The 17,724-nt window shown below is 40.2% G+C and overlaps 1 protein-coding gene across 2 annotated transcripts in view; it reads right to left on the bottom strand.

Annotated features, from left to right (window-relative positions):
• SPTLC3 (serine palmitoyltransferase long chain base subunit 3) overlaps positions 1 to 17,724 on the bottom strand; it is a 154,481-nt gene that overhangs the window by 114,471 nt on the left and 22,286 nt on the right. For both annotated transcript variants that reach the window (XM_025876925.2, XM_073878414.1), the window contains exon 2: positions 13 to 195. In XM_025876925.2, the coding sequence (XP_025732710.1) occupies positions 13 to 195 (183 nt within the window). The remainder of the gene's footprint in view (positions 1 to 12; positions 196 to 17,724) is intronic.

Below are 17,724 nucleotides of genomic sequence, written 5' to 3'. Positions count from 1 at the left end.
ACACATACATACTTTTTGCTCTTCTCGCTCTATGGCTGCATTACACTTTTCTAACCCGCAGCTCCTCAAAAAGTCTCTGAGATAGCCAAATAGGGTTCCAAGTCCATATCCCAAGTAAGTGAAAACCATAACGTGAAGAGGTGCTTCCTCAAAGGATTCAACAATTGGCTTGTAAAAATGGGGCCTCCCATTTTGCTGAAAATGCAAAAGAAAATAGGTTAGTTCTCTTCCATTACAATAAAATATATATTTAAAATTTTTGACTTTGAAAATTTTAACTTTCAAAGGACATGTTTAGAATCATAAAAAGTGCTTAAAGAAAAGTGGAAGTTGATCATGAAAGAGGGTAATCAGAAAGGTTCATTTTATTTTACAACCCCCTAATAAAACAATTGATTCAGGCAAAAATTCTCAACAGATGCTAAATCCATTAAATGAAAAGTTAATGAGGAATACAGTTTTTGCAAGATGCCAAGTATCACCCCATCGGTTACTCCCTGATCACAAATCTGAGGTTACTACCTTGACCGGGTGATCAAATTCCATTACCAATGTTGGAACAAGGGCATCTGTGCTCTTATCATAATGTAATATTCAATACACTAGTGATGCATTTAACCTGAATTTAGTCAAGTTTTTATATGTAACTTCCATTTCACAAGAAACATCAAGATAAGGGGATGTGGCAAATGACTTCATGAGGAAACAATCAGATAAACCACAATGTGCACAGCAAAGGAAATTATCAACAAAATGAAAAGGCAACTGATGGAATGGGAGGAAATATTTGCAAACAAAATATATGATAAGCGGTTAATATCTAAAATAAAGAACTCATACAACTAAAAACCCCTTATATAACCTGACTTAAAAATGGGCAAGATCCTGAATAGACATTTTCCCAAAGAAGACCTACAAATGGCCAATAGGTATATGAAAAGGTACTCAACATCACTAATCATCAGGGAAATGCAAATGAAAACCACAATGAGATACCACCTAACACATATTAGGGTGTGGTTACTATCGAAAAGGTAAATGATAACAAGTGTGGGTGAGGATGTGGAGAAAAGGCAACCCTTGTACACTGTTGGTGGGAATATAAGTTCGTACAACCATTATGAAAATGTACAACCCATATGAGGTTTCTCAAAAAATTAAAAAAATAGAACTAACACATGATCCAGCCATCCCAGTTCTGGGTATATATCCATAGGAAATGAAATCAGTGTCTTGAAGAGATATCTGTACCTCCAAGTTCATTTCATCATTATTTATAATAACCAAGATACAGAAATAATCTAAGTGTCTGTAGATGGATGAATGGATAAAGAATATAAAATATTGTAGAATATTATTTAACCACAAAAAAGAAGGAAATCCTGCCGTTTGTAACAACATAAATGAACCTAGACTACATTATGCTAAATGAAATAAACCAGGCACAGAAAGGCAAATACTGTATGATCTTACTTATATGTGGAATCTAAGAAAGCTGAACTCACAGAAGCAGAGAGTAGAATGGTGGTTACCAGGGACAGAAAATAGGGGAAATTGGGAGATGTTGGCCAAAGTATGTAAGTCTTCGGTTATAAGATGAATAAGTTCTGGAATCTAAATGTACAGCATGGTTACTACAGTTAACAACACTGTATAGCATATTTGAAATTTGATAAGACCATATATCTAAAGTGTTCTCACCACACACAAAAAGTGGTAACCAGGTGAGGTGATGGATGTTTAATTAGCTTGGCTGTGGTAATAATTTCACAGTGTTTACATATATCAAATAACATTTTACATCTCAAATATATACATTTTTATTTGTTAATTATACCTCAATTAAACCTGGACAAAAGAAGAGAAAAAGAGGGGTGGTGGAGGGGACTTAAAAAACATAACCCAATGCAGTGTGTGTTCTTTCATTGGATCCTGTTTTGTTGTAAAAACTTGATTAAAAAATACATATTTTGAACAACTGCATAAATCCAAATATGGACTGGATATGTATCTTATTAAGAAATTATTGTTCATTTTGATAGGAGGGATAGTAGTATTACAGTTATATAAGGAAATACTTCAGTGCATGCCAAAGTATTAGGGGAATTAAATGTTATGACACCTGTCATTTTTTTTCAAATGGTCCATCAAAAATTAAATATATGTATGAAGCAACTTTGGGAAAATGTTAATAACTGTTGAGTCTATGGGGCGCCTGTGTGGCTCAGTTGGTTAAGTGTCCGACTCTTGATTTTGGCTCAGGTCATCGTCTCAGGGTTGTGAGATTAGCCCCATGTCAAGCTCCGTGCTAAGTGTGGTTCCTGCTTATTGAGTCTCTCTCTCCCTCTCCTGCTGCCCCTCTCCCCACTCTCTCCCTCTCTCTCTTAAAAAAAAAAAAAAAAAAACTGTTGAGTCTAGGTGGAGGTCATATGAATGTTTGTTATATCATTTTTTCACTTTTGTGTGTGTTTGAAATTTTTTATAACAGAAAGTTACAGGAAGTTTTTCTTTCTTTATATTAGGTGTCAATAGTCCAGTGGAACATAACTTTTTAGTACCAAACCATTCTGATTCCTGTTTAACTGATTTGCACATAGTAACACAACCAATATTAGCTCAGTGGATTAATGAGTAAATTATTCCTAAGGATAAGATTTAATTTTTAGTCTTTAATAAGTATTTATACATTAATTCATTATTTCACTCAACAATCATGATGCAATGCCCAGATTCCGCATTTCTCAATGAGAATTGTTTTGACCACTTGGAATATATAACTTTTAGTGACTTACAGGAAACTGTCAAATGTCTACTAATATTTAATGCATTAATTTATTTAACTTACACATATATATTTAGAATGATGCATTATATAAAATCTTATTAATTAGAAGCATTGTTTTTGCTACTGTCATAATCTTTGTTGCCACTATAAAGACTGTTTGATTCCATCAACACAGTTTTCTAGAGTATGTCACCTTCCTTTCCCCTGTGTTTTTTGAGCTGCAGTATTTTGGAAATCTCCATGTGACTTAGTCACTGCAAGTTTTATCCCAGGCCACAAGATATATGACAATCAAAAAACTCTGTCTGTAGATGAGTATTTATGTCTACATCTCTTGTTTTTAAAGCAATTTTTAAAAAGCCTTTTTATAATGACACTGAACACTTGAATTGTTAAGTCAAAACCCCCATGAGATATTACTAAATCTTATTAAAATCCCTTGCCTCCTTATTTATGCATTCTATCAGGTTGCTTCTCTAGATACTCTAAATTAACACGGATGGATGTTGCTCTTGTCTCATATGTCTTCCCCAAACATTACCTGGTGTCTCAAATAATGACAGTGAGAGAGCATTGCTTAATATGAGGTCTTGAATGAGAGGTTATAAACAATGCCTTGTATTTGGGATTATAGGGCATTCATTGGGTGCCCTATAATGCTACTGTGAGCTGACTATGTGCTGGGCTCTGGGGATTCAAAGATGAACAAAACAGACCGGGTCCTTGGTTCCTGACTTCTTGACCTCCTTCTCGCTATGTCCTCCCACCTGTCCTGTAGGTCTGATGGACAGCTGATCTTACTATTCTGGTGTCAGCTTTGGCTCCTATCCTTGGCTCTGTTCTGTGCTTAACCTTTGGACTACATCTGTGTCTTGCATTCCAAGTGACCTCCTAACCCAGTTAGGAACCATCTCCTGGCTCCTTTCACATCATGGGGACACACCATTGGCTTCCTTCTTTCCTTGATTTGTCAGATTCCAGGAAAAGGGACTGAGATCCTCATGAAGGAGGATTTGATGAACTTTTGTGACTGGTAAGGTAGAACATCAAGGAAGAGGGAGATGGAAAGTATGTGCAAGGAGCATTTTGTTATTGTTGATAAGAAGACAGGGAATTAGAAGGGGGGCTGCTACTGGGGGGAAGACTGAACTGGAGGTGGTTATGGCTCACAGAAGTGGGACTATTTGCCAGGCAGTTAGAGATGCAGGAAAAGAGAGGCCCTGGCTGAAACGGAGTCAACTGCTATGAGGCATAGTTTAAGCCATAGTTGAAGGTGAATGAGATAAAGGACAAATTATGAAGAGAGAAGAACAGTAGGTTTGAGACAGAATTTGGAGACCCACTGATTTTAAGGGCACCATAGGTGAAAAAGATTGAGTGAAAGGGACCCAATACAGGTGACTTCCAGAAACATGACTTAACCTGCTCACAAATTAACCACTTTGGTTGACTCAGAAGACGGCTAAGATGGCACATGTAAAGAGATATACTTCCAGGCCATCCTGTGAGGATAAACTGAAGATTTTCCTTTTTTCCTTTTCTGGCCCTATATCCATTTCTGAGCTCCATATGTGGCCAAATCAAGCAGCACATTTCCCCTGAAGTCCATGGGAAATTTCATCTTGAATTGGTTCTGAGGCAAACCGGCACTGCACAGAATAGTCTACCTAGATGCAAGTAACACTCCCAGTTGGGTGCACAGCCTGGGCTTGTGTAACCAGTTTTTTTGCCCCTGTGACTTGTTCTGGAAGAAAGTTATAACGTAAAGAAGAAATGTTCATGTCCATCAATTCAAACAAATATCTACTTTTTCTCATATAACTTGATTTATTTATTTTAGTTTAATTTAATGTACTTTTATTTGGCAGAAAGAAAATGAGATACCTTGATGGAGAACAAAGTTGTCTGGAAATATATAGGTCTTTCTTAACAGATGGAAAGTGACTCATTTATTACATCCCTTTATTTAAAATTGAAGTCCATCATACCTCTTGGGAGAGGTATCTCAATCTGGGGTTGGATAGTTATTCTGAAAGACGAGATTTTGTCTATTCAAAGTAAGTGAAGCATTAAAATATTGCTTAATAAGTTTGCTGGCCAAAGGCTGACACAGCATGGGAATCCGTAATGCACTTTCTTTCTCTGTTCTACCTTTTCTTTCACAGCCTTGAAAATAAACAGATCCTGAGCCACCTAGCCTAGAGTGCCTGCTCATTGGCAACACAGCAACACCCTGAGATTTGTTCACTTCCTGCATTCCTGTCGCATCTGGAAATAAACAGGGTGTTGGGGCATGCTGGGAGGACCCACTTTTACAGGTGACGAGTCTTCCATTCAAATTAGCAGGTCTTTTGCTGGCTGCCTATTTTAGAAGTCCTATGCTAACATTAGAGGGGATATGAAATTAATAAATACAGTCCCTTTCTCTCAGAATTGGTAATGTTATGGTGTACGTAGGAGGTGGAGTGGGAGCGGGAAGAGGAGTGAGCAAAAATGACCATAACATAGAGCAAAAAATAAACGTCATAAGGGTGCCACCAGTGGAGGGACCATATCACACTGGGTGCTCGGGAGAGGCTTCCTGAAGGAGGTGGAATTTGAGCCCCGTCTTGAAGAGCTGAATGGTGGAGAGCTCTTCAACAGCCATGAGACTACCTGGGTTCAAATCCTGACGCTTTCATTTGCTGACTGGATGACTTTGGCAAGTCCTTTAATTTCTCTTGCCCTCAAATGCCACAAGTGTACAATGGAGCTAATGAGGTTTTTTTTTTTTTTAAGATTTATTTAAGAGACAGAGCGAGCATGAGTGGGGGGAGGGGCAGAGGGAGAGAATCTCCAGCAGACTCCCCGTGACCAGCACAGGTCACAGGGCTCCATCCCTGGACTGTTAGATCATGATCTGTGCCAAAACCAAGAGTCAGACGGCCAACTGACTCAGCCACCCAGGCGCTCCTAAGGGTTACTTGAAAATTAAATGAGATAATATATGCAAAGTACCTGCCACAAAATAAGTACTCATGAAATGTTATGATTTTCATGAAATCTTCTGAATAGAGAAGACCGATCAAACTGTTAGACTAAAGTATTTGGGAAGAAAGGGAAAGAATATGTGTGGAGCCCTGGCCAGTGCCTACATACAGGGAGAAGCAGGGGGAGGAGAGTCCACTGGGAGGCAGCAAGTGTGAGGGATGAAGCAGTGGGAGGGTCAAGGGGGAGGAGAAGCAGAGGATTGGGTCACTGGAGCTGAGGAAGAACACTGCATGTGGGCACGCTCACAAGGAAACTTCAGCAAGTGATTTTAGCCACCTGTTTTCTGAGTGGTTTTATGGACGGCAGGATTTAAGGAGAAAGGGGGTGTGGAGGCAACAGGCCTTGGAGTGGTGACTACTCACTGAAGAAGTGTGATGGTGAAGGATGGGACAGACAGGAGGTGGTGGCTTTAGGTACTAATAGTGAGGGGAGCTGCTTCTTTGTGAATTTATCACAAAGAAATAGCATATTTAGGAATTGAAGAAAGTACCCAATAGATTAAGGACAACTGGAGATAAAGGGAAGAGATGGTGTACTTCCCAGAACAGTACCCCTGAGGGGGTGGGAGGGGGCACCTGTGACTATCTTGACCAGGACACAGACAGTCTCAGTAGCATTTCCCCGACCCCAGAATTTTGAAAAACAAACAAACAGACAAAAACTCCAAACATGCTGCAGGGCTTTGTTCTGCTCTAGTCCTTAGAGCGGGATAAAAAGGGATGAGCAAAGAGAATCAAGTTAATTCTGTCGATTAACCACCCACTCACAAGCAAGCTTTTGTTTTCAGACTGAGGCAGCCCATGGAACACGGCACATTCCATTATCCTGCTGGGTTGGTCCATGGAAAGAAGAGCCAAGATGAGTTGGAAGAGACTGTCAGGTTTTGGTCACTATGGGGGTAGGAAGTCTGGGAGTAAGATAGTCTCTGGGACGACAAAATGCTAAGGGAACTTAGAGCACTGGGGATGAGGAGAGGGCCATCTTCCTTTCTGAAGTGGAATGTATGCAGAATTTTCCACATTATGAGAGTTGGGTAGACCGCCTCTGAGGGCTCCTGGGTAGAACAAAAACTTCCGAGGATACTGGCATTTTGGGAATGCGTGTCTACCTACATTGTAGTTGCTAGGTTTTGAGCAGAGAAACAGAACCACTGTGAATGATATCAAATAAGACACTTATTCCAGTGATTAGGCTGTACTCAAATGTGGGAGTTGGTTAAAAATCTATGGGAGGGGAGACCATTTCCACAATAGTGCCATGAAGAGCCTCCATGGACCATCTTAGCAGTAAAACAAGCATAACTGGTAAAAATTAAAAAAATATACAACCATGTAAAGTACCTGGGATTGTCTTAAGGACATACAGCAAATGAAGAAACATTTATTTATTGCTTGTGTGTGTGTGTGTGTGTGTGTGTATGGCTAGTATATATATATATATATTTTCTTTTTTAAAAAAAATTATCATCCTTAAGGTAATAAAATTCAAAGCAGCTCTTTCTTCAGTAGAACTCTTACTTTTACTCTAAATATTTGAGTGTTTTATTGATCCCCAAGTTCCCATTTATTTCTCTTCTAAAATACTTTGGAATGTCAATTATACAAATGATACAGCCTGAAAGCTCATAAAAGTGGAATGAAACAAGAATGATGAGCGTACACAATTCTACCTTATTTGGAAGGTACTTCATGCCTGAAAGTTGTCTGGGGATATTAACAAATGAGTACTTTAACCACAGCCTTATATCATGTGTTTGGTAGATATAAATGTTTAGAGATGCTTTATGAAACTCTTATGTCTCAGTTTAGTCTAAGTCCTATCATCTTGTCACAAATAGGTGAGATTCTTCTGCTTAGAGTATATCATTCGGTTCTATATGTTTACAGTCATGTTTAATTTGGGCATAAGCACCTTACTAATTTTATTTCTGACTTCTACAGACACCTGGTATAACTAATCATTAACGACTGGCAAACCAGATTTTTTTTTACATGATAAAAGCCAAGTGGAAACCTTGTATCTAGGGGATTCCAGGAGGATAGCTGGTGTAAAAGAAACAGTTGCTCAGCCAACTCAAATTGTTCAAGCCACTGAGATACATGAACAGATGACAACTTAGGTTAAAACTTATTTCTTTTTTCACACAGTCTTCAAACTCCAGCCTCAAGTGTACCTCGTTATTGTTGTTTTCTTCTATTTCAACACTAAACTAAGCCTTACTGGGTGCCCGTGTTACCAAATGCTCTGCCAGGAGCATCTGCCAGGATGTGCCCACAGACAGACTACAGGCTGACAGCTATTACCACAGAGAGATGTTCAGGATTCCGTGGGAACTGGGATAAGGTTGTATCTAACCCTGGCTAGAAAAGGTAGGGGAGGCTTCATGAATGAGAACACCTTTGACCAAGGGCTTGGAAGATGAGGGCAGGAAGGATAAGGGCAGTAGGAATGGATGGGGAGAAAGATCCCTAACTTAGAACTGGAAGCATCACGGGAGATACTCATCAAACCATCTCCGGGACCACTGCAATCACCTTATCACCTCCTGGATGCTCTCCTTATTCCATCCTGACTCCTCAAATCTGCAACTACTTAGGTAACTTCAGCTCTAAAATCCATTTATCACAGTTTCCAAAGTGCTCCCTAGAGATGGCCATTAACAGAAAGCGTTTTGGAAAGGCTATATACCTCTGTGTCTCTTGGGTATTTGCAGTTTAAAAAAGCTAGAATATAAGAGCCATCTTTCTTGTTCTTCCTTATTATTCCCTATTGCTAGCAAACAGCTTCCCATGGTAGGTGCTGAATAAATACTTGCTCATTGAATCAGCTTAATGAATACTTTTAAAATTATGGAGTGAAAAACCATTTAACTTTGGCAAGTCCAGCACATGTATATGTGAAAATACATGAAAAATGTATTTTTCACCTTTCATATAAATCTACCTAGGCCATGACAAAAGTGTTTTCGGGAAGTGTTGGTTTTCAGCATAAAGCTAAGTTTCTTAGCATCGAAATGACTTGCCTCAAGTCCTCCTGTTTCCTGCCTTGCATTTGTTGCTTAAGCAACATTAAACTTTCATTTCACACCCTGATTTTATCTCCTCCACAACTTTTCTCATGCTGCCACTTTCTTGTAATTTCTTCAGTTTCTACTCCCTTCCCTAACTGTCTTCTGCTGCTGCCCCTCCCTCCTCCCCACACCACACACACACACACCCTTTGCTTGCCTAATAGCCCCTTTTTAAGACCAGCTCTGGCTGTTTCACTTCGTAAAAAGTTCCAGGCTCAATGTTCTCACGGCATAACACCATCATTATACTCACCACATTGTGTTACAATAATATTTTTAGAAGACAAGTCATTTAATAAAAGGACAGAAAATAAAGGATCACTTGTAAAATAATAGCTTTCATTATCTTGCACTCAGGCCTTGCAAATATTTCAAATATTTTAACCCTGTTGTTTGTCCAGTGTGGCAAAGACTGGCTATTCACCAAACCCATTTCTCTTTCCTCTTCCTCCCAGCTGGGCTACATTGCCCTCATCCCTTGCAGACAGAAATGGCCACGTGACTGAAGGTGGACCAATGTGAAATGGGTGGAAGTGAAATGTGCCGCTTTCATGCCTGACCCATAAAAAAGCCTCTCTCGTGATCCACTTCTTTCTCTTTTTCTCCTGTTGCCCTCTGAATGCTGATAGCCAGGGTGACCTTGAAAGCCAACACATTAAAGATTGCAGAAATTGTTAGCCTGATTCTCTGAATAACTGCATGAGCAGAGTCCTCACCACATTCTCCTCCAGCTTCCTATCACTGTCAATTAGACCTACTACAACTGAGAAATAAACTTCTGTTGGCTTATGCCATTGAGATTTGGTGGCTCATTTATTATGACACCTATTATTATGTTAATGAATACTTACTATAGGGATTCTATTAAAATGTTTTTGTTTCTAACCCTTGCTTAGACGTGTTTGGGAGAAGTCTAAGAATTGTCAGCTCCCCAAGGAAATATGTGTATCAGGACCCAACTGGGCTGACCAAAATTCAAATTTAAATCTGGGAAGTTTATGCCAGAAAATTAACAGGAATGAAATTCTTGATTCATTGAGCATCTCTGTATGTTGGGCAGTGCATGATAGAAAAAAAGGATATTATATGATTTAGGCTTCAGTGGCCACAGACATCAGAGAGAAAGAGAAACAAGATTATAAAGACGGAATTTTTCAGGGGATAAGATCTTTATACATTAGCTACTTCAATCCTTTTTTTTTTTTTTCTACTGAGGAACAAGTTCAGTTCTTGCGAGGTTAAATTTGTTTCCCGCTGTCTTGGCTTTCCTCTTCACCATCTGAAAAGGTAGCTAATAGGTCAGGGCAGCCCATCAAGAGAGCCATAGGCTTCCACAGGATACACCCAGATTGGGAAATGAAGGATTCAAAATAAAGGGCAGGATTGCTTGGAGGGATGTAAAGAGTCCCTAGTAGAGTGCTCAATGAATATCTGTTGTAGGAATGAGTGAATGAGAGGGACAGACCCAAGCTTGGGAAAGGCTGGGAGAGGGGTGGAGGACTTTCTAGGACAGGAGGACCCGCGTGGGCACTTGTTGGTGGGTGGAAACAGAACCTTGCATGGACCTCTGGCTGGACCTCATGTGTTACCTACTTGGAGATGAGATGTATGGAGCCCACCGGAATTGAATGAGCCTTCTATGGCAAGGTAAGCTAGAATTTCTGTTTCAGGTAGTAGTGAAAGAAAGGTGTGCCTTCAATTGGGATGCCTCATTATCAGAACTGCTGGAGGAATACAGGGCAGAAAGGTTTGGAGGATCCTCAGCACTTACTTGGGATGACAGCTGGAGGGGAGGCTCTAAAATCAATTTGGTATAGTTCAAGCAAAATGGCTGTCCTTCACCACCCTGCAATGATTGTATTCTTCTATTTACAACCAGCTGGCTTATTTGAGGAACACAAAGCTTTTACTGAGTTATCCCGATAAACCAAAGAAAACAATGTACCAGTAATTTAATATCACTGAGAATCACTACCATCTACTATCTTGTGGATCAGTTATAATGTGCCATGTAAGAAGAGTGCTTCCCTCTGAGGTGCTCAAAGAGTTATAACCAGGTTCTTATTTATTTACACTATATTCTTAAGAGGTAGGTGGTGGACAACTGTAGTAGAACTAGAATTACCTTGGGGCAGAGCAAGATGGCGGGGGAGTAGGAGACCTGGATTTCGTCTGGTCTCAGGAATTCAGCTGGATAGGGATCAAACCATTCTGAACACCTACGAACTCAACAGGACATCGAAGAAAAGAATAGCAACAACTCTCTGAACAGAAAAGCGACCACTTTCTGGAAGGTAGGACGTGTGGAGAAGTGAATCTGAGGCGATATTTGGGAGGATAGATGGCGAGGGAGGGGGCCTCCGTCGGCCACTTCTGGCAAGTGCTAGAGCCGTGGGGCACAAAATCGGAACTTTTAGAAGTCGGCTCCACTGAGGGACGTCGCTCCAGTGGCTAAGCGGGGGGTAGAACCCTCGCGGGACAATGTGGTCTCAGGACCCTCGGGGTCACAGAAAGACCGGGGGTGCCTGAGTGCAGCGGAGCTCCCAGGTATCGGAGCGGGGAAGCCAGCTGCAGAGACAGAGCTGAGGAGTGGGCTCTCAGCTCGGGGTTGCCATAAACTGTGATCGGTGACACAGTCGGGCCACTGCTCCTCCAGCAGGGACCCAACAAGTGGCAGAGCAGGGGAGACTCCCCTTCCTCCCCCGGGAGGAGCGGCGCGAGAATGCACCGCAGGGATCTGCTGGGTTTGGAGACTCCACACGGAGTCAGGTGCCAGACATAGAAAAGCTCGGTGACAGGCCGGGGGAGCACAGAGTGCGGCCGGGAGACCGGGAAGACGGGAGTGACTGCTTTTCTCTGGGGGTGCACTGAGGAGCGGGCCCTGAGTTCTCAGCTCCTCCAGGCGGAGATTGGGAGGCCGCCATTTTCACTTGTGTCCTCCAAAGCTGTACGGAAAGCTTGCAGGGAACAAAAGCTCCCGAGAGCAAACCTGAGCAGATTGCTTAGCCAGGACCGACAAGGGTGGGGCAATTCCGCCTCCGGCAAAGACATTTGGGAACCACGGCAACAGGCCCCTCCCCAAGAAGATCAGCCAGAACAGCCAGTCAAGACCAAGTTTACCGATCAATGAGAACGGGAGAACTCCAGCGCTAGGGGAATACTGCACATAGAATCCATGGCTTTTTTACCATGATTCTTGAGTCTTTCAAAGTTAATATTTTTTAACTGTCTTTTTTTTAAATTTTTCTTTTTCCCTTTTTCAACCAACATCTTATCAATCCCTTTTTTAAAAAAAACATTTTTATTTTTCATTTTTAGAGTCATAGTCTATCCCTTCAGAGTAGTTACCCTTATTTTGGGCGTATATATATAACTTGTTCTCTCTTTAAAATTTTGAGATACAGTTTCTTCTAACAGATCAAAATATACCCTAAATCTCTAGTGTATGGCTCTGTTCTAGTCTCCTGCCTGATCACATTCTCTCCCCCCTTTTCTTTCTTTCTTTCTTTTTTTTTTTAAATCCTCTTCATTCTTTTTTCAAGCACCTTATCAATTCCTTTTTAAAAAATTTTTTATACTTTTTATCTTTACAGTCATAATCCATCGCTTCATTGTATCAACCCTTATTTTGTATATATATAAGTCTTACTTTCTTTAAAATTTTAGGAGGCACTTTCTTCTAACAGACCAAAATACACCCAAAATCCAGTGTGTGGCACTGATTTATGCACTAGCCTTATCATATTTGATCATATTCTGTTTTTTTTGTTTTGTTCTATTTTTGTGTTTATCTTTATCTTTTTCTTTTTTTCTCTTTCTTTCCCTTTCTTTTCCTCTGGTTTCAGGTCTTCTCTGATTTGTTTAGAGTATATTTGCTGGGGACGTTGTTAACCAGTTAGCATTTTGTTCTCTCATTCATCTATTCTCCTTTGGACAAAATGACAAGACAAAAAAAATCACCTCAACAAAAAGAACAAGAGGTAGTACCGTCTGCCAGGGACCTACTCAATACGGACATTAGTACGATGTTGGACCTAGAGTTCAGAATCATGAAGATACTAGCTGGACTTGACAAAAGCATGGAGGATATAGAGAAACCCTCTCTGGAGAAATAACTAAAATCTAAACATGTCGAAATCAAAAAGGCTATTAATGAGGTGCAATCAAAAACTGGGGGCACTAACAGCTAGGATAAATGAGGCAGCAGAGAGAATTAGCGATATAGAAGACCAAATTATGGAAAATAGAGAAGCTGAGAAAAAGAGAGATAAACAGCTACTGGATCACGAGGGCAGAATTCGAGATATAAGCGATATGATAAGATGAGACAACATTAGAATAATTGGAATCCCTGAAGAAGAAAGAGAGAGAGGGGCAGATGGTATATTGGAGCAAATTATAACAGAGAACTTCCCTAATGTGGGGAAGGAAACAGGCATCAAAATCCAGGAGGCACAGAGAACCCCTCTCAAAAATCAATAAAAATAGGTCAACACCCCAACATCTAATAGTAAAACTTACGAGTCTCAGACACAAAGAGAAAATCCTGAAAGAAGCTCGGGAGAAGAGATCTGTAACCTACAGTGGTAGAAACATTAGATTGGCAACAGACCTATCCAGAGAGATCTGGCAGGCCAGAAAGGACTGGCGTGATATATTCAGAGCACTAAATGAGAAAAACATGCAGCCAAGAATACTATATCCAGCTAGACTGTCATTGAAAATAGAAGGAGAGATAAAAAGCTTCCAGGACAAACAAAAACTAAAGGAATTTGCAAACACGAAACCTGCCCTCCAAGAAATATTGAAGGGGTCCTCTAAGCAAAGAGAGAGCCTAAAAGCAGCATAGACCAGACAGGAACACAGACAATATACAGTAACAGTCACATTACAGGCAATACAATGGCACTAAATTCATATCTTTCAATAGTTACCCTGAATGTAAATGGGCTAAATGCCCCAATCAAAAGACATTGGGATTCTTACCTGCATATTTTCAAACCACATGCTTTGAAACTAGAACTCAATCACAAGAGGAAAGTCAGAAAGAACTCAAATACATGGAGGCTAAAGAGCATCCTACTAAAGAATGAATGGGTCAAACAGGAAATTAAAGAAGAATTAAAAAAATTCATGGAAACCAATGAAAATGAAAACACAATGGTTCAAAATCTTTCGCATGCAGCAAAGGCAGTACTAAGAGGAAAGTATATAGCAATACAAGCCTTTCTCAAGACAGGAAAGGTCTCAAATACACAATCTAACCCTACACCTAAAGGAGCTAGAGAATAAAACAGCAAATAAAGCCTAAAGCCAGCAGGAGAAGAGATATAATAAAGATCAGAGCAGAAATCAATGAAATAGAAACCAAAAGAACAGTAGAAAGATGAACAAAACTAGGAGGTGGTTCTTTGAAAGAATTAACAACATTGATAAACCCCTGGCCAGACTTATCAAAAAGAAAAGAGAAAGGACCGAAATCAACAAAATCATGAATGAAAGAGGAGAGATCACAACCAACACCAAATAATACAAACAATTATAAGAACATATTATGAGCAACTATATGCCAGCAAATTAGATAACCTGGAAGAAATGGGTGCATTCCTAGAGATGTATCAACTACCAAAACTGAACCAGGAAGAAATAGAAAACCTGAACAGACCTATAACCATGAAGGAAATTGAAGCAGTCATCAAAAATCTCCCAACAAACAAAAGCCCAGGGCCAGATGGCTTCCCAGGGGAATTCTACCAAACATTTAAAGAAGAATTAATACCTATTCTCGTGAAACTGTTCCAAAAAATAGAAATGGAAGGAAAACTTCCAAACTCATTTTATGAGGCCACCATTACCTTGATCCCCAAACCAGACAAAGACCCCTTCAAAAAAGAGAATTACAGACCAATGTCCTTGATGAACATGGATGCAAAAATTCTCACCAAAATACTAGCCAATAGGATCCAACAGTACATTAAAAGGACTATTCACCATGACCAAGTGGGATTTATCCCTGGGCTGCAAGGTTGGTTCAACATCCACAAATCAATCAACATGATACAATATATTAACAAAGGAAAGAAAAATGCACAGAAATCAGTGGCATTCCTATACACCAACAACAAGACAGAAGAGAGACAAATCAAAAAGTCAATCCCACTTACAATTGCACCCAAAACCATAAGATACCTAGGAATAAATTTAACCAAAGAGGCAAAGGATCTGTACTCAGAAAAGTATAAAATACTCATCAAAGAAGTTGAGGAAGACACAAAGAAATGGAAAAACGTTCCATGCTCATGGATTGGAAGAACAAACATTGTGAAGATGTCAATGCTACCTAGAGCAATCTACACATTCAATGCAATCTCCATCAAAATACCATCCATTTTTTTCAAAGAAATGGAACAAATAATCCTGAAATTTGTATGGAACCAGAAGAGACCCCGAATAGCCAGAGGAATGTTGAAAAAGTAAAGCAAAGCTGGCGGCATCACAATTCCAGACTTCCAGCTCTATTACAAAGCTGTCATCATCAAGACAGTATGGTACTGGCACAGAAACAGACATATAGATCATTGGAACAGAATAGAGAGCCCAGAAATGGACCCTCAACTCTATGGTCAACTCATCTTTGACAAAGCAGGAAAGAATGTGCAATGGCAAAAAGACAGCCTCTTCAATAAATGGTGTTGGGAAAATTGGACTGCCACATGCACAAGAATGAAACTGGACCATTTCCTTACACCACACACAAAAATAGACTCAAAATGGTTGAAAGACGTAAATGTGAGACAGGAGTCCATCAAAATCCTAAAGGAGAACACAGGCAGCAACCTCTTCGACCTCAGCCGTAGCAACTTCTTCCTAGAAACATCGCCAAAGGCAAGGGAAGCAAGGGCAAAAAGGAACTATTGGGATTTCATCAAGATAAAAAGCTTTTGCACAGCAAAAGAAACAGTCCACAAAACCAAAAGTCAACCGACAGAATGGGAGAAGATATTTGCAAATGACATATCAGATAAAGGGCTAGTATCCAAAATCTATAAAGAACTTATCAAACTGAACACCCAGAGAACAAATAATCCAATCAAGAAATGGGCAGAAGACATGAGCAGACATTTTTCCAAAGAAGACATCCAAATGGCCAACAGACACATGAAAAAGTGCTCAACATCGCTCGGCATCAGGGAAATCCAAATCAAAACCTCAATGAGATATCACCTCACACCAGTCAGAATGGCTAAACTTAACAAGTCAGGAAACGACAGATGTTGGCGGGGATGCGGAGAAAGGGGAACCCTCCTACACTGTTGGTGGGAATATAAGCTGGTGCAACCACTCTGGAAAACAGTGTGGAGGTTCCTCAAAAAGTTGAAAATAGAGCTACCATACGATCCAGCATTTGCACTACTGGGTATTTACCACAAAGTTCCAAATGTAGGGATCCGAAGGGGTACGTGCACCCCGATGTTTATAGCAGCAATGTCCACAATAGCCAAACTGTGGAACGAGCCAAGATGTCCATCGACAGATGAATGGATAAAGAAGTTGTGTTATATATACACAATGGAATGTTATGCAGCCATCAAAAGGAATGAGATCTTGCCATTTGCAACAACGTGGATGGAACTGAGGGTGTTATGCTGAGTGAAATAAGTCAATCAGAGAAAGATGTATCATATGACCTCACTGATATGAGGAATCCTTAATCTCAGGAAACAAACTGAGGGTTGCTGGAATGGTGGGGGGTGGGAGGGATGGGTGGCTGGGTGATAGACATTGGGGAGGGTATGTGCTATGGTCATCACTGTGAATTGTGTAAGACTGTTGAATAACAGATCTGTACCTCTGAAACAAATAATGAAATATATGTTAAGAACGAAAAAGGAAGATAACAGGAGAAGAATGAAGGGGAATAATTTGGAGTGGGAGATGAACCATGAGAGAAGATGGACTCTGAGAAACAAACTGAGGGTTCTAGAGGGGAGGGGGGTGGGGGGATGGGTTAGCCTGGTGATGGTTATTAAAGAGGGCACGTTCTGCGTGGAGCACTGGGTGTTATGCACAAACAATGAATCATGGAACACTATATCAAAAACTAATGATGTATGGTGATTAACATAACAATAAAAAATTTAAAGAAAAATAAGAACTAGAATTACCTTTACTTAATAAGCGAGACATAGGGCATTAAGCAACTTCCCCACAGTTGCTTGGGGAAGGCAGGACAGGTCAGGGCAATGTTGAATTTCTCAACTTTACAATAACAAAGTTGAAGCAGAAAAGCTTGAATTTAGACCTTTGGGATATACTGAAACATATTTCAGAAATAAAATAGCTATAGGGCTGAATTTTTTCCCTTTCCAGGTAAGTACTGGTAGCTGCAAACACTCTGTAGGAAGGCTGGCTACCATGGGCATGTACCTGTATTGGACACTGGGAGAATCATTCAGGGAGTCTCTCTTATAACCCTATCTTTATAGAGCTCATGGGCTAATTGGGAGACAAAATTTGCATACAAAAATATAATATTTCAGGACTAGAGAGTAAGAAGTATTCAGTGGCAACATCTCATCAAGTGTATAGCAGGGGTAAAAAGCATGCAGGAAGTTTGATAAGTCATCCCATCCTTATACATTTGTTCATTCATTCATTCAGCAAATAAATATTGACTCCCTTACCCTGTGCCAGCTGCTGTGCTAGGTCCAAGTGACATGGTGATGACCAAAAAGGTTACAGCCTCTGACCTCATGGTCTGTGTGTGTGTGCTATCCAATAAAATAATCACCAGCCACATGTGGCTATTTACATTTAAATTTAAATAGTTACAATTCAA

This window comes from Callorhinus ursinus, unplaced genomic scaffold (assembly GCF_003265705.2).
Source record: "Callorhinus ursinus isolate GAN/ISIS: 27379988/994484 unplaced genomic scaffold, GSC_fseal_2.0 scaffold29, whole genome shotgun sequence".
Taxonomy (NCBI): Eukaryota; Metazoa; Chordata; class Mammalia; order Carnivora; family Otariidae; genus Callorhinus; species Callorhinus ursinus.
This window is presented reverse-complemented; position numbering and strand designations above follow the sequence as displayed.